At 62.5% G+C, this 17,049-nt stretch overlaps 2 protein-coding genes across 2 annotated transcripts in view; one reads left to right on the top strand and one right to left on the bottom strand.

Annotated features, from left to right (window-relative positions):
- Window positions 1-1,231, top strand: part of SNORC (secondary ossification center associated regulator of chondrocyte maturation) — a 6,730-nt gene extending 5,499 nt beyond the window's left edge. Inside the window, 2 exon segments of the mRNA XM_029932864.1 lie at window positions 11-283; window positions 911-1,231. Coding sequence (XP_029788724.1) covers window positions 11-134 — 124 coding nt within the window. The 3' untranslated portion in view covers window positions 135-283; window positions 911-1,231.
- Window positions 1,232-2,050: 819 nt separating this feature from the next.
- LOC115286265 (ephexin-1-like) overlaps window positions 2,051-17,049 on the bottom strand; it is a 42,179-nt gene continuing 27,180 nt past the window's right edge. The window contains exons 5-14 of the mRNA XM_029932863.1: window positions 14,205-14,365; window positions 12,867-13,019; window positions 11,355-11,484; window positions 9,178-9,252; window positions 7,022-7,111; window positions 5,826-5,989; window positions 5,400-5,555; window positions 4,794-4,873; window positions 3,422-3,526; window positions 2,051-2,955 (exon numbers count right to left, since the gene is read on the bottom strand). Coding sequence (XP_029788723.1) covers window positions 2,765-2,955; window positions 3,422-3,526; window positions 4,794-4,873; window positions 5,400-5,555; window positions 5,826-5,989; window positions 7,022-7,111; window positions 9,178-9,252; window positions 11,355-11,484; window positions 12,867-13,019; window positions 14,205-14,365 — 1,305 coding nt within the window. The 3' untranslated portion in view covers window positions 2,051-2,764. The remainder of the gene's footprint in view (window positions 2,956-3,421; window positions 3,527-4,793; window positions 4,874-5,399; window positions 5,556-5,825; window positions 5,990-7,021; window positions 7,112-9,177; window positions 9,253-11,354; window positions 11,485-12,866; window positions 13,020-14,204; window positions 14,366-17,049) is intronic.

Here is a 17,049-nt window from a genome sequence, read left to right as displayed (position 1 = left end):
TGACCGGCCCTCCGTCCTCCGCAGGCTCGCTGGGGCCCGGCGCCATCGCGGCCATCGTCATCGCCGCGCTGCTGGCCACCTGCGTGGTGCTGGCGCTCGTGGTCGTCGCGCTGAGGAAGTTTTCCGCCTCCTGAAACGAATAAAGGGGCCGCGCCCCCACCGCGGCGCGACTCGGCGCTCGGTGGCGCCCCGGTGTCTCCAGTGTGTCCGTGCGTCCTCGTGGGGGCGAGCCGGGCGAGCGACAACTCGCGACACGTGCGCGGCGCCGCCAGCTGGAACCGGAGTGCGCGCGTGGGGGGTCCCCGCACAGCCCCGGTCCCCACACCCCCTCCCCGTCCCAGCTTCTGTCCCTCGAAGTGCCCGGGGCCCGCCCCCCTGCACTCCCGCCTAGACTAAAGTGTGGCCAGGGGCGCAGGAGAGCGGCCCAGGAGAGCGGCCGAGCCGTCGGGGCTCCCAGCCCAAGGCTGGATTATTCTGGGGCCTGATCCGGTCAGCCGGGCCCGGCTATGGGCTGTGAGCACCGGACCCGTGCCTCCAGCGCCCCCAGGAACCCCAGGGAGCCGCAAGAGCAACGCAGGTCCCCCCAGACCAACCGCAGCCCCAGGCCGTCTGCCCCCTCCCAGCAGCTTGGTCCTGGCTCTCAGGTCAGGTCCTTCGTTTTCCGCGCTTCCTGGGAATCCTAGCTTGTATACTTTAGAGAGAGAGTTAAAATAGCGGCTGAGCTGCTCAGAGCACAGCAGGGAAGAAGCCAGAACTGCGACCCTTTGGAGTGAAAAAGACCAGAAGGCCTGGAGGGGGCGCTGTGTGCACACCCCGGGATGGTTTGAGAGCCTGGGCCCGGGGAGGCCTTCGGGCAGGTGCTGGTGGAGGGAAGCTGTTCCTCCTCCTCCTCTTTCACTGTTGTTTCTAGCAACCCTTGTGACTTCACTGGCTCCCCTGAGCTCCTGCCCCTGGCCTGCTCCAGCTGAGACCAGTTCCCACGTCCTCCTGGATTCTCCAGATGAGCCCGCGCACAAAACACAGGAAGGGTCCCAAGCTTCTGCGTATAAAGGATTGTTCTAAAACTGACCGTCCTCGTGCGGCTGTTTAAATTCCCTCCACGTAACCCCTGGCGACCGAAGTCCTCCTTAGTGCAGGTGATCTGAATCCGCGTGCTGTTTATCAGCTTCAGAACGATACACTGGACAAGGGCCAGGGCCAGTCCCCCCCCCCCCCCCCGCCCTCTGTCCCAAGGTCCCCACCCCCAGGAGCAGCATAGGGCTCAGGTTTGGCCCCTTTGCCCACTCTTGGGGGACTTAAGTGTGGGTATTCCCTCTGGGGGTGTAGCACAGAGGCCCATGGGCATCAGGCCGTCCCTGTAGAACCAGAGGGCCGCCCACGTACATCCTCCGGAAATGTATCCAGTTCTCAGAGGGTCTGGGGTCTCAAGAATGCCAAGAGCCACGCTGCAGCCTGTGGGAAAAGGCTGCAAAGTCCCATGTGATCTCATGCCTGGGCTTCTAACGGAGGCCGGAGGCCGGTTCTGGCCTGGAGCAAAGTGCATCTGGCGGAAAGCCGCTCACAGGTAGGGCGGGGCCGGGTCAGGTTCCAGGACGGAACCCAGTGGGGGTGGGGTGCCTGTGAGGGTTACCTGGGCAGGGGGAGGGGCTGCAGCCTTGGGGAGAACGTGCTAGCAGCAAACGTGGGAAGAAGTGCCCAAGATAGGAAGCCTCATGCCTGGAGTTAGACAGCCGGTGGGACCCCCACCCCGATACCTCAGTCCCACTGCGGTCTTCCACGGGAGTTCTCACGTCCACTGCAGCAGAAGGGTGTCCCCCACTCCCTCGAATAGGCTCTTCTGTTTCCGGAGTCCTGCTGTAGGTGGAGCCCCAAATCTCCTGCCATCCTGAGATCCTAACCCTGGCTGCTTTTTCTTACCCTGGGAGCCATCTCAACCCCTTTCTTCAGGACCTGCCTCCTCCCTTAGCCCGAAAGGAGTTCCTCTCTCCCTGCCCAGAACCGAACACCTCATTCCTGTGTGCAGCAAGGCAATAAAGAGTAGACCTTCACCTCCTTTGTTTTATACATGATGCTTCTTTTAATGCAGCCAAAAATGATATTTGCTTTTCTTGGAACCAAAACCAATACAGGATGCAGTGACCAATTCATTCCTTACAACACCTGGGCTCCTGAAGGGGCCAGAAGACACAAGTTACATCCAGCTTGTCAGGGAGCCAGAGGTGGCATGGGCCCTCGGCCAAGCTCTGGTAGGCCTGCTGTGAAGCAGGGTCCTGGCCGTGCAGCCAGAGGCTGGCGGAGGCTCGGGGAGGGGAGGACAGAGGCATGTGGTCTCTCGGTCCTGTGAGTTGGAGACCAAGGGCTGCTCATCAAGCTCAGGCAAGGGCGGCCCGTCTGCACGCAAGGACTCAAATGGCTTCCAGGGTAGAGAAGGACGTGCAGGGGGTCACGGCAGTCCTTCCCCCCCTGCCCTCGGCGTCTTCCAGGGACGGAAGGATCCTGCCGATCCACCTCCAGCCCCTCTGAGAGACAAGAGGGACAGGTGGCATAATACTGTTGAAAATACACTTTCTCGTTCACAACCGCAGCAGAGGAAAGACGGGGGTACCCCTTCTCCAGTTTGCAAGCGAGGGGGCTCAGCACGCGGCAGGGAGAGGGGTGGGGGGCTCCCGCGCGAGGTGTGTGCCGTCCCCCGGGGGCGGCCTGCCCCCTGGCGCCGCGCTGGCCTGCCCCGCGTCCTTCCCCCAGGCTGGCGACCGGGCCGGTGTCACTGCCGATTTCGGCTGCCCAGCTTCCTGCGGTCCTTGTTCTGGCTGCGCTGAGGGTCGTCCAGCTTGTGGACGCGGAAACATTCTTTGAGGTTCTGGGCCCGGATCTTGGGATTCAGGATCTCCTCGGTTGTGGAGCTGGGGAACCAGCCTCTCTCCTGGTCATGCAGCCGCTCGCCGAAGATCCAGCCTGTGGAGAGAGGGGCGGGGCGGGCCGTGTGAGCTGAGGCTGAGGGCTGAGCCAGCCGGCCTGCCCGGGGGCACCTGCTCCACGAACCCCTGCCGGGGACCCCGAGTTCCGGTCCGTCTCCCCGTAAGCTGCGAGAGCACTGCCCTGACCCCCTCCTGGGGTGCCACCGGGTGTCCCAAACGTACGGACTTTGGAACCCATTCCCGAGCCCTCAGCCACTGTTGGCTGCCCAGTGTGAGGCCAGGAGACCCCAGGGACACCCCCCAAAGGGAGAGGGATCCAAGCTGGCCACTGGTGAGTGGAGCGCTACCATCACTGTTTTGGGCGGCCTCCCTGAGCCCCGGCCTCGCGACGTCTGCTTCTGCACACGGGGCGGAGACACCCCCACCTTATCCCTCAGGCCGGTGCAGAGGCCCAGGGTGGGGGTGGCGTGAGTGGGAGGCGCACCCAGACCCCCGGCCCTCACCGTCTTCAGTCTTCTCCAGGATGTTCAGGATGTCGGCCAACTCCAGGGTCAGCTCATCTGGCTGCTGGGCCACGTACGGGTGCACACACTGGACCTGGGGGCAGTCTGAGGGGAGGACAGGGGGTAGCACGTCCTCACCACCATGTCCCCGCCCTGCTGAGGACCCAGCAACCCTGCACACCCCCCGTTGGTAGCAGCGCAGATCTGCATGTAACAGGGCACCCAGAAAGGGTGTGTTTGGGGGAGAGAGAGTTTGGCTCTAGAGAAAACGGGACAGCCGGGGGCGCCGGGGAAAACACTCCATGGTGCTGGCGGGGAGGGGCCTTACTTTGGACTCGAGAAGGAACTTCTTGGACCCGATGTGCTGGCCGCAGTCGGGGAGGCCCGGACGCAGCGAGCACGTGAGGGCTGGCAGCGTCTCTGGGGCAGGTGCACGTGCACCCTCTAATACTTGATAAGGTTTTCAGAGAGCTGGTGACCCCAGAAAGAACACCGGCACTTGTCTTCTGGGCCTTCTTGGTGTCCTTGTGGTACCTGTCACTTACGACTCAGTGACTTACTTCTTCACTAACCACACAAACGTTTGCCAAGCTCAGCAGACCGAGGTCCTCGTCAGGGCACTAAGCTACACAGGCCCTTTGGGCAGGCGGAGCCGCACTGGTCTCTGGGGACTCGTGAGCACTGCCCCACCAGGAATGTGGAGAACGCCCGTCCCGCACCGGCCCCTCGCCTGCCCCTCACCTGTCCTCACCTGTCTCTCACCTGCCCGCACCTGCCTGCACCTGTCCGCACCTGCCCACACCTGCCCTGTACCGCCCCTCACCGGCCCTGTACCTGCCCGCACCTGTCCTCACCTGCCCTCACCTGTCCTCACCTGCCCGCATGTGTCCTCACCTGTCCTCACCTGCCCTCACCTGCCCGCATCTGTCCTCACCTGACGGCACCTGCCCTCACCTGCCCTCACCTGCCCTCACCTGTCCTCACCTGTCCTCACCTGCCCTCACCTGTCCTCACCTGCCCGCATCTGTCCACACCTGCCCACACCTGCCCTGTACCCACTCACATCTGCCCGCATCTGTCCTCACCTGTCCACACCTGTCCGCACCTGCCCCACCTGCCCTCACCTGTCCTCACCTGCCCCTCACCTGCCCGCACCTGTCCTCACCTGCCCCTCACCTGTCCTCACCTGCCCCTCACCTGTCCTCATCTGCCCCTCACCTGTCCTCACCTGTCCACACCTGTCCTCACCTGCCCTCACTTGTCCTCCCCTGCCCCACATCTGTTCACATCTGCTCACACCTGTCCTCCCCTGCCCCTCCCCTGCCCTCCTCTGCCCCACTCAGCAGGCGGCCTCCTCCCTGAGGGCACTCACCCAGCAGCCGAGAAGTGAAGGAAACAAACTTGGTTCTTCGATTGGGGGCCAGTGAGGTCATCCAACGCTTCATCTCACTCCTGGGACACAGAGGACAACTGCGGGAACCACGCAGCAACCGCCCTTCCCCCCTGGGGAGCTTGGTGCCGAGCATCCCACGAGGCCACAGCAGGACAGCTGGGGGTGCCCAGAGTCCGGGGAGAGGTACGGGGAAGCCCTCCAGACTCCCCCTGTCACACCTGAATGTCAGTTGGGGAGGGGGAGCCCTTCCAGACACCCCAAAGACACCCCTGAAGCCGCAGGCTCTCAGAATGCTGTCCCTGTCCGGGCAGTGGGGACTGGACGGAGATGGTGGGTGGCCTGTGAGCTCTGGTGGGGACAAGGGCTGGTGATGAGATGGCCCCAGGTCCGCCTGGCCCGAGACTTCTCCATCTCAGCAGAAAAGGCCCTTCCAGAGTCCGAGTCCCAGAGGGCGCGCGCCCACGCCCCCTACGGAAACCCTGCCCGGGGGGCCGGGCGGCTGGTGCGCCAAGAAGCGTGTGCTGAACCTTGGTCGCGTGGGAAGGAGACTGGGCGGTGCCACAGGGCGCAGCGCCAGGCACTCACTGTGAGGACGCCTTCAGCATGTAGGTGGCCTCCCGGTCGTCCGCGTTCTCCAGCAGCCGCAGGATGAACACGTTGGCCAGCGTCTGGCCCTGGTCCTCCAGCTCCTCCACGCGGAGGAGGCCTCTCGGGGCGGAGTCGAACACTTGGTACTTGTCTCTGAGGACCGAGGGGAACAGCGTTGGGGGTCCTGGACTCCAGGAGGTCCTGGGGTCCCAGGGAGCCATCCCCCAGTCCTGCGGGCCCTACCTCTGGTCACTCCTCACCTCATTCTGGAAGTCCTGGACCTGAACACCGGTCCCCCTCACCTGAGGCTTCCTCCTCCCGCTTGGCTGTGGCCCGCTTGCCCCGCCCCGCCCGCGGCGCCCAGGCCCCTCAAGCCCTGTCCTGCGGTGCTTGGAGCTGGGTGCTCGCGGCCTAACTGCTCACCCAGGAATCTGTCGGCAGATCACCAGCAGGTCGTTGAAGAGGAAGAGGTAAATTTCTCGAAAGAGTTTCTTGGTCCGCAGCGTTCGGGACGTCTTGGGGCCTGACATCTGCTGCAGCTCGCCCTGCTTCAGCAGCCAGCGGGAGTGGGAGATGATGGGCACCGACTGGGGTGTGGGGGGTGGCGTCAGAACAGCCACAGCCTCTGCCCCGCGCTCCCCCGAGGCCCCCCTGGGTGTCGCTGGAGTCCTAACCTGGGGGGACAACTTGGGGGACTGCGCTGCGCGGGTGGGGTAGGGTTAGGGGGAACGGGGGTGTGCGCATGCGCACCCAGCGTGCACGTGTGGGTGCGCGCTCCCGAGGACGCGTATGTGGCTGTGTATAGGTGTTTGTGCCTGTGTGTAGCCATGCATTTGTCTGTTGTGTATGTGTCTCTGTGTATATGTGCTTGTGTCTCAGTGTGTCTGTATGGACTTGGGTCTGTACACGCGTGTGTGTACTTGTGGGCATCTGTGTGAGGGTCGTGATTCCCTACCAGGCTCAGCCCATGCGATGCAGAATCGGGAGAAGCCAAGGACATGGGGGAGGAGAACTGGGCCCGGGCGGGTAAGGAGGCCAGGTCGGTCTGCAGGTGCCCAATGCATGGCCCGCGGCAGGCTCCCGGCAGTGGTCGGCCCAGCAGGTGGGGATATGGGGAGAGCCCAGAAGGTCTCTCCTACCTTCTCACCTGGGGCTCACCTCCTAAACACGGCATGACCTCAGGGGCCCTTTGTGTGCACTGTGTGCTCACGTGCCCATGTCACCGGAAACCTGGGCCCCAGGGACCCTGAGCGCTAACACCTGAAGCGTTACATAAAGTTGGGGGAGGTTGGTAACTGCTGTCAGATTATCGGTTCCCCCGATTTAGGAATCCTTGGAATGGGCCCTGACACGTGCTTCACGTCAGCTAACTGCTCAAGGTCACACAGACAAGAAAGGAGAGCAGGTGGCTCTGGCCAGGGTCCTTGCACACCACTTCTCAGAGGATAAGTGCAGGCCAGCGTGATGCTGGTAACAGGCGGCGGGGGGGTCAGGGGTGTCAAGAGACCTCAATGAAGGTGACACCGAACTGAGACCCAAGGGTGGGTGGCCAATCATTGAGCTCGACCAGGGATTGAGGCCGGGCTGGGCTGGGGACACACAGATGGGCACAGGTTCACCTTGATCTTAAACTCCATCTTCTTCTGAATGCTGATCATCTGCTCCGTGCGGCTCATTTTCCTGACACCCTCGTTGCATGCTTTTACCACCTGGCATAAGAAGGGGGACCCGTGAGGCCATCTGCAGCCCGTGGTTCCCCGGCCACCACCCTTGGCCTGCTCAGGCCCCAGAGGGGGAGACCGGCTGGCCGGCTCAGCTGGCGGCCCCGCCTCCGACAAAGGTGGGTGGGAAGGCCCGTCAGGCTGTCAGCGGGGGCTCTCGGTCCTGCTGGAGAGTCAGCACCTTGCTCTCGCTGGAAAGGAAGCCCGCAGCGCACATGAAATGATGCCTGACCCCTCACGTCCCCTAGAGGACCAAACAGTAAGATGCCCATTCCCGTCTGTCAGACCGGAAAAGGCAGACGGATCACCTCTGGGTTGGCCAGGGTACGGGGAGAAGGCTGCCACCCTGCGGGGCTGGGGGGGGTGCAGATCCCCCCACCTTGCTGGGAGGCAACCCGGATACCAAGAGGCCTAATAAAACCACACTTCCTGACACTTCCAGGAATTCAGGCTGAAGAAACAGCACCCCACAAAGCCCGGTGTCTAGAACGGAGCGTGGCACCCAGCGTGCCGCCGGGATGTGCCCGGGCCACTCCCCACGGCGCTGTTTCCAATGAGGAAAACTGTTCCCAAACGAGATGCCCCCTGCCTGGGGCTGATTAGCAGTACCTGCACGTCACCCTGGGCTATGAAACCATTACCTGCGGGAATTTTACAGGCGCGAAAACGGAGCAGACCACCTTACAATCCACCATCCCTGTTTTGCCCAGATCGCAGCTGTGCGTGCAGGCGGCCGTCTGCAAAGCGCAGGAGCCCACACGTCGGCTGGGGGACGCGGGACACCCCGGGGATCTTCCCCATCTTCATTTTACTTGTGAGCATGGCGAGGGTTTTTTGGTGCTATACGTCACTTTTATAAATTAGGGGGGAAAACCCACCTTTATAAAGAAAAGGCAAACCTCGAGACACAAGTACCGCTTTCGTCAGAAGGGAGAGGAGATGGCCGCTGAGGACTTCAGGAGCAGGGGGAGCTCGCCGGGCCCCCAGCATGCGGGGTCCCTCAGGGCTGAGGCGGCCACTGGGCCCATCCTCTGTGGCCCAGCGGGGGCAGGATGAACCCCCGACCAGATCACGGGTGGGAGCTCCAGGGGAAGGCAGAGGGCCCTGAAAGATGCCGCCCGGGTCAGTGACCCGCCCTGACCAGCCTGCAGGTGGCCAGCTAGTAAGGGACAGGGGAGAGGTCAGGGGACACCACTGTGAAATGGAGCCCTCGTGGCCCCAAGTGGCTTGGAACTGCCATCAGGGGCCCATGAGGCCAGTCCTTTCACTGAGCTGCCGCCTCTGGTACCGGAAGTGGAGAGGACGCCCCACACCAGGCGCTCGTCCATGACAGTCACTGGCTATAGTGACAGAGTGGCCCCCGTGCAGCTCCGCAGCACTAGGAGCCAAGCACACAAGCCTGAAGATGTAAGGGAGGGTCCGAGCGAGCCGTGCACCCGAGGACAGCACCACCCGGACTCTGCCGCCGCTCCAGGAGGAGCCCTTCTCCGAGGGGGAGGGAGGGACATTCTTGGGCAGGAAAAGCCCAGGACTCAGCAGGGCCCGGAGGCAGAGATAGGGGAGGGGAGCAGCGTGGGGACAGGGGGAGGCCGGGGGGAGAAGGCACTGGGCAGAGCTCCGTCGGGGCCCAAGAGCCAGATCCAGCCTCCCCGACTGTCACAGGAGGGAAGGCCCCAGAAACAGGGACAAGCATGGGGCTTGTGAGGGCCTGGAGGCCCGCGACAAGGCAGCTGATGAGACCCGGGCCGGTGGGCGGCTGTGGAGGTCCCTGGTCCGGCCCCAGGTCCGCCTCTGCATGGGCCACACTCATCTGTTTTTTGGACTCAATCGCTTTTCTTTCTTTTATTTAAGTAATCACTACACCCAATGTGGGGCTTGAACTCAGGACCCCAAGATCAAGAGTCATATGGTCGGCCCACGGAGCCAGCCAGGTGCCTCTCAATGACTTTTTTTTATATATTAAAATGAATCTGCAGTTTCCAAAGACACAGCCACATAGGAGGAGGCGGGGCCGGAGGGAGGGAGTCCAGATAAGGAAGGAGAGCGAGGCTCACCATCTCCAGCTCTTTGTGGGCGTCCAAGGCGTTGCACTCGCGCTCGGATCGCTCCTCCACTCTCTTCAGGATGTTCTGAGCACGGGAGAATCCGCATTAATACGGCCACGTGTGGCCTTTCCTCCCTCCCCGCCCCCATGAGCAGCAGCACATCGAACAGCCCGACCGGCAGGAGAACTATGACCCCGCCCAGGACCGGGCCTCCCGCCCATGTGGGGGCCCAGGACCGGGCATCCCCGCCCGCGGCCGGGCCCAGCTCTAACATGATGACCACAAGGCAGTCTCCCCAGAGGATCACCCCTGGAGGCCCGGCCACAGCCCATGATCCCGTGGGGCTCAGCAGGGACCACAGCAGAGCAGGGGACCCCACGCTGGCGGGGTGGGCCCAGCACTGAGGGAAAGGCAGGCTCGGGCCGGCCCCGTCCAGCCAGGAGCCCCACCCTCATGAGCCTCCCCACGCTTTCCCCTGGGATCAAGTCGCCAGGACCCCGAGGCTGCGTTAACTCTGCTCTTATTGATGAAAACGTCTCTTTTCCAACTGTTTGACTTTTGTGAATTAACCAAATCTTGCTTACTTTCCCTTTGCCTCCGACACGCTTCCCGGGAGCCCTCGATGGCCCTTCCTGGCCCCCCACCCGGCCCCGTGTTCCTCAAGGCAACATCACGGTGGGTCTTGACCTTAGTTTTGTGGGTTTTCATTGTACAAAAATTAAGAGTTTTATATATCCACACATGCTCTTTCCCTATAAAATTTCTTAAAAAGTTTCCCCCGTTTTGTTTCAGTTTTTCCGAGCAAAAAAGAAAGGTCACATGTAACTTCCTCATTCACCGGTGACTCGTGACTTGGGTTCCAGGTCCTCGAGTTCTCTGCCAGAGCTCCCTCCTGCCGTCCCGGGGTGGGGGGTGGCTTCCTCTGACACCCCTGTCTCTGTGGTCCTGGGCCTCTCTGAGCCCAGCCCCCCTCCCCCTCCATGGGCTGTGACCTCCCCTCCCCACTGCGGCCACCATGAAGCCAGCCAGCTGCCCCAGGTCTTTGGCTTCCCTCCTGCCTGACCTCTGACCTCCCCTCACTGTGGCTCCTGGGTCGCCGTCTCAGCCCGTGTCCTGAGAGGCACGGCCAGCTCCACACCATCCCCTCCGCCTGGTTGGGGGACAGAACACGCCCAGCCGCCCAGGAGCGTGTGCCAGGCACAGGGCATCTCTGCCCTGCTGGAGACCTTTCAGGAGGTGTCACCCTCTCCAGGCAGCCCTCCTGGTCCTCCTTCCGCACCGCCATTCCTTCTTGGCCCCTGTACCCCACGGCTGGGTCTTAGGACCCCTTTCTCTCCTTCCTGGCTGGTCTCTTTCACTAAATGCCACCTCGATGCCCAGAGGCCCGACTCAGACTTCTCCCTTTAGCCCCGAACTTGGGGAGATTTGACTGCTCAGTCACCTCGAGCTCCCCCCCTCGGGAACGACTGCACCGTCACACCAGCTGCTCAAGCTCGCCCCCATCTGACCCAAAGTAGCAAGTGGGCATCTCAATTCTTCTCAATAGGTTTCCCTCCAAGGTCTCCCCCTGCCCTCCCCCATTGCCCCTTCCTCACTCTCCCCCAGGCTATGCCACTTTCTCCAACCTCTTCCTAACCCTCCCCTCCCACGTCCCTCCTGCTCTCCTGCCGTCACTCTGCACTGGCAGCCCAGGTGCTCTCACAGCCGGCCATTGGGTCAGGGGACTCCCCTGCATGCTGACGAATGACCCCGGCATCTTACCTGGTCCCTTATGGCCCCGTCTGGCCTCTTTGTTCATCTCTGCACCCACTCCTGTCCAGTTCCCTCAGCTCACCACCACCCTTCCTGGTTGTGAGCCTGGCTGCCCCAGGGCCTTTGCACAAGCACTTCCCTGGTGACCTGAACAGCTCCTCCCTGTCAGCCAAGTCTCAGCTCCGATGCCGCTTGTCTGAGAATCCTTCCTGGCCCCTGAACTGGCAGTGTGTGCTTGTCCATCTCTCCCCGAGATGCTGGGGACCGGGGCCGAGTCCCCCGTGGCTCGGCACACAGTGGGAGCTCCGCTAGGATGTGGGGAGCAGGTGCGTTTCCCAGAAAGCTGGCAGAGACCTGGAGTGACCCGAGGAAGCCGTGTGCAGCCCGAGATGGGCCCGCGAGCCCAGACGGCATGCGGCGGGCGGGGCCGGTACCTGGACCAACAGCTTGAGGCGCGTGATCCTCTGGAAGGGCAGGATGAGGAAGGAGGACAGGGGTAGCCCCCTGCACTTGGGGTCCAGCTCCAGCTGCGCGATCAGCTCCCGGAAGGCCGCCTTCTCCTGGCTGGGGACACAGACACGAGAGTGGGTCTCCTGCTCGCAGGAGGCGGGAGCCGGAAGGGCAGCCGGGGCCTCGTGGGAGCCAGACGGCCCGCGGGCACATGGCACACTTTCCTTTTACCGGAAAATAATATGTTCGTGTAAAATCAGATAACAATAGTGGCTTCCCGTGCCTGGCCCCCGAAAACTCAGCAAAGCCTGTTGTGTGTGTGGGAGGCAAGGATTCCTCGCATGGCCAAGCGTGTGACTCAGACGCACAACTTGGTGGCCTGCCCCACGGGCCCCGAGGCAAGGTGAGCCCACGTAGTGATGGGAGCAGTGGCAGGCTGGGGGTGGCTGCCAGAGCCCGGAGCCATCCCTGCCAGCAGAGATGTCCTGTGCGGGTGACTCAGCGCCGGGGGGGGGGGGGGGGGGGGGGGGGGGGGGGGGGGGGGGGGGGGGGGGGGGGGGGGGGGGGGGGGGGGGGGGGGGGTGACAAGGGCTCAGGGACCTGCCGCTGCCTCAGGTACACGGTGCACACCAGCGCACCCTCGGCACGGCCGCGCCCATGTCCTGTTCCCGCGGGTGCTGGTCTCCTCCAGGATTGGCCCCCAAAACGGGCCTCCTGATCCCCTCAAGTCCCAGTTTTCAGCCCCAGGTGGAAAACCTCCACGTTCCACAACCCCCACAGGTGGCTACACGGCTGGATGATGAGGCCCAGGGAGGGGTAACGTCTGGACGTCAGTGCTCTGAGACCTTCCGCGCTCCCGTGTGCCGCGAGGGCCACACCGCTGGTTACACTGTCACCGTCGCGGGCGCAGAAGCGTGAACACTTCGGGAGGCGCTAGTTGTCTGAGAAGCCATCTCATCAACGGGACACCCCGGAAAGTTTACAAGCGGGCAGATTAGGGGCGCCTGGGGGCTCAGTTGGCTAAGCATCCGACTTCAGCTCAGGCCATCATCTCACGGTTCGTGAGCTCAAGCCCCGCTCTCTCCCACCCTCTGCCCTCACTAACTCGTGCCCTCTCTCTCTCTCTCAAAAAAAATTTTTGTCTTAAATGGGCACATTAGTAACGAACTCAAGGGTGTTGCTGGAAATGCCACCAAAGACTCCCTCTTGACCCGTCCTTGCCTTTGCCTCTGGTTCAAACCATTTTCCTGACCTCTTGGGCCACGAGGGGTCTCTGGGCCTCAGACCCCCCTCTCCACACTGCACGGAGCTCAGCCCAGCCCTTCTGGGCACAGGTCCAGTGGGCTCCATGGCGGGCTGTCTTGGGACTGACATTTGTCCTGTGACCCCGAGCCCCCCAGAACGTGCCAGGCTGGGGCACCGTCCTGGGAAAGCAGGGGTCCAGGGACCGGCTCAGCGTCCCCGGGGGAGGAGCCCCCGCCCCGCGGCGCACTCACAGCAGCTGTTTGTAGGCCCTCTCCTGGTAGGTCTGGTTGCTGACGTAGGTGATGTAGACCGAGAAGTGGTTGGCGGCGTAATGGTACACGATGTCACACACATCCGAGATGACGATGCTCTCCTCCATCCGGCGCTCCAGCTCCAGGAGGAACCTGCAGGGGCGCAGCGGCCGGCGGCACTCGGGACACGTCTCCACCGCCGGGCCTGGCTCCGACCAGCCAGCAAGTGCACCCAGGGCACGTTCGGTCACATCGAGGAGTGACACGCTTAGCGTTTTGGGGCGCGGAATTGCATCAGGGGTATTTTTAAAAGAGAGAGCAAGAGACTTTGTTTTTCACACATGCTGATGTGCTCACGGATGAGGTGACCACGGGATTTGCTTCAGAAGGATCCCGTGGGTGGTGGGGAGGGGAGGGGCGGGTGGGGCGGGGACGTGGGCAAACCTAGATGCCGGCTCGCCACACTGGCGTCTCTACTGCTGCCTGATTGGAATTTTCCACGATAAAACAGAAGTTAAGACATAAGTAAAACGACGCTCCTTCCCCAACGGGGTGAGGTGGCAAAGGGGAGGAGTCTCCGGCCACCGGGCACCCAAGCTCCCAGGGTGGGGCCGTGCCCAGGACGTGGGTGTCAGCGCAGAGAAGGGACCCGCCCAGGGCGGGGGGAGCCCCTCCGGCCACACCCCGGCTTCACGTCTGAACGTGCTTGGTTGGACCGGCTCGTCCAAAAGCGGAGTTTTGTGCCTTGGGCTGCAGACTCCGTGGCCTCCAGGGGAAATGGTCCACGGGTCTCCTACCCTAACCGGACGACTGGCTTCTTTGTGAGAATCGGGTAGGGGTTGTCTATTCCTCCTCCCGCTCAGCCCCGCCCGTCCTTCTAACAGGCAAATGGTCAGCACAGCTCCAAAGCCACGGCCACGAATTACTGCCCGCGCCGTCTAACTGCGGACAGCAAGCACTAGTCCAGGGCCAGGCTGCACACGGGCTCTCAGAGGGTCTCGGGGCCCCGCAGGCGCCAAGCCGGGGCGTTAGGATGAGGAGCAGCTCACACGGACACCCCTGGAGTGGGTCAGGGCCCCCGCCGCGACCCGCCTGACCGTGGGGGCCGCGGACACTTGCGCTGCTGGGACGGAGCCCACAGCCTGCAGGCCTGTCCAGGGGCACGTGACCTGCCACCCTGCTGCCCGTGGTCAGCTTTACGTATGTATTTATACCTCACTAGAGCTCATTCCAAGCACACACAGGCAGAGAAGCCAGGGTCACGAGCTTCCGCCACGCCCCCGCTAAGGCGAAAGTTCCAGAAGCCAGGCCCCACCAGGAGCCGAGCCGCCGGCTCACCGCTCGCTGACGGCCATGACGTCCAGGACATTGGAGAAGAGGATGTGTGCCTCGGAGGGGTGCAGGGTCTTCTTCAGACGCTCATTCTCCACGAAGTGAGACACGAGCAGGTTCAGGCTTTTGTAGTAGGAGGCCTCGGACGCGACCAGCTCGAACATGGCCTGCATCGGGCCAACACGGGGGAAGAGGGCCGGCGTCACCTCCTGGGCCTCAGAGCCTGGCAGGAGGGCGTCTGCCCCGCCCCCAGCCAGAGACGCAGAGACACGCAGGCCCATGTGCGAGGGGCGCGTGGAGTGAGGGCCCCTCCCCCCGCCGATGGCAAGGTCACCTCTGCACGAAGGACAGAGACAAGGCGCTCCCGGCTCGCTCACCGAAAACTGGAGACGGCCTAACGTCCGAAACACAGCAGGTGAGAACCCGAGAGGTCAGCTGTGCACCGAGGCCCCGGCAGCCGCCAAGGGAGACTCAGACGGCCTCCTGGTGCCGAGTGGGCGTGAAAATCGGAACAGGGGGACTCCCACCGTCACACGCGCCCGAGGACGGCCAGAGGCCACAGGCCACAGTTCTGACCCACAGGTATCACTATGGGGTGCAACTTTTACCTGTATCTCTTTACCTGTTAACTTGTCTGAAAACTGAAAAATGAGCATCTATTATTGCCTTTGTGGTCTAACGTGATAACGTAATCCATAAAGCAATTTTCATTTTGAAAAAGAGGAAGAAATCCAGAATCGAATAGCTTTTTGGAGGCACCCTTATTGGGGTGAATTGTGCACCCCCCAAAAAATATGTCCACATTCTAAGCTCTGGAAACCTATGAATGTGAACTTCTTTGGGAAAAAGTCCTTTGCAGGTACAAGGGACGGGCATCGAGGACACAGGGGCGCCTGGGTGGCTCTGTTGGTTAAGTGTCCGACTTCAGCTCAGGGTGTGTGAGCTGGAGCCCTGAGTTGGGCCCGGTGCTGACAGTTCAGAGCCTGGAGCTGCTTCGGGTTCTCCCTCTCCCCCCTCCCCGCTTGTGCTCTCCTTCTTGCTCAGATAAATGTTAAACAAATTTTTTAAAAATAAGAGTGTCAAGGACATCATCCTGGACTGAAAGTCTAAGCCCAGTGACAGGTCTCTTTACAAGGGAGACATTTGACACACGAGGGGCATAGGACACAGAGACAAGGCAGGGGCGGGGTGACACGGCCAGCAGCCACTAGAAGGAGCAGACGGATTCCTGGAGCCCGCAGAGGCCCGAGGTTTCTGGTCCCCACAGCCGGGCGCGAACAAACCCGACGGGCCACCTTATGAGTGTTCATTTCCTACAACACCCCCAGGAGGCTGTCGCAGGCGCACAGAGGAGGGATGGGAAGCAAGAGAAGGACATGCAGGAGAGGTCCGCGCCCTGCACCCCACATCTCTGGGGTCCATGCTCGAGGCTGTGAACTCTGGGAAGGAAGGTGGGAGGAGACAGGGAGAGACCAGCACTCATTCCAAACCCCCCACAGTTACTGCTGGATGGTGGAGTGCGGGGACCGCATCCAGGGGTGTTCCGGGTGCTGGCCTCCCTCCCCCCGCCCCCCGGTGCCGCCCCTGCAATGTCACATGGCAGGCAGAGCAGGGGTTAATGTAAGTGACGGGCGTGTGAGGAGGGGGACACTCAGTAGCATACGCCTGCCCAGCCCCAGTGAGAAAGCTCACAGGGAAGTCCCCCCAGGGCCACCCACCGATCACAAGGCCCGGCCGCCACTGCCACCGCCACCACCACCACCACAGAGGGCCCAGCTGTGCCCCAGGCCTGCACCTGACAGGACCCCGGCCGCCGGCCTCTCTGGGGCTGCCCTGAGTCCTGGTGGCCCGGGCTCCTGGGTGGACGAAGCTGCAGAAAACGCAGCGCACCAGCCTCGCTGGCGGCCCAGCACTGAGTGACCGCCCACGGCCGCCGGGCCCTGCCCGCGAGGGTGCCCTCAGGACGCTCGAAGCTTCTCTGTCAGGGATGCTGAAGTCAAAGCACTTTCCTGCTGCTAAACCTCAGTTGCCTAATAAAATGTCCAGCTGTCTTGGCGTGCAAGTTCTATGCAAACACACACACACACACTGATACGCACACACATACACACACTGACACACACACACTGACACACGAGTGTTGCCCGGAGGGAAGGAACACCTGCCCACAGGCAGCTCCGCACCGTGTGACACCCGTCAGGCCCGCCCTGGCTTGGTGCCACCCGCACCCCACGCCCTTGGCATCTTGTCCTGGTCTCTGGGGGCCGGATGGGGAGTGGCTGGGCCAAGGCCAGAGGGCCTTTCGGCAGCTCAGCGCCCCCATTGCCGCCACTGCTAGTGGCCCCCCCCATTCCTGCTTACAGGTGGTCAGTCGTCTGTGAACGTTAGTGTTTCAGGATTATTTGCCACATCGATGTCGCCGTGTTTTCCTTACCGACACTCTTCACTCTGTCGTTCAAGCCTCCCCATGGCAGCGAGGGGACAGGGGTTCGGGGCCCCTGCTCTCCAGACTCGCTCACTCGCTCACTCGGCCGCTCGCTCACGCTCTCTCTCATCTGAGCGCCGGTCTAGGCACCGGGCGTTCCGTGGCGAATGCGGCCACCTCCCTGCTGCCATGAAGTTTATGTCCCAGCAGGAGTGGAAAGAGCAGACAGGAGAGCGTCACTTCCGGTCGGGCAGTGAGAGAGGCCTGGAGCAGGCGGGGAGAGGTGTGTGCGTGTGTGCCTGTGCGTGTGTATATGCATGTGTTTACGTGTGTGTGAGGGTGTATGGTGTGCATGCATGGGTGAGTGTGCGTGTGTGTGTGCATGAGTGTATGTGAGGGTGTGGTGAGGGGGTGTGCGTGTATGCA

This window comes from Suricata suricatta, chromosome 3 (assembly GCF_006229205.1).
Source record: "Suricata suricatta isolate VVHF042 chromosome 3, meerkat_22Aug2017_6uvM2_HiC, whole genome shotgun sequence".
NCBI classification, from domain to species: Eukaryota; Metazoa; Chordata; class Mammalia; order Carnivora; family Herpestidae; genus Suricata; species Suricata suricatta.
The sequence above is the reverse complement of the archived record's forward strand: the minus strand, read 5'-3'. Positions and strand labels throughout refer to the sequence as shown.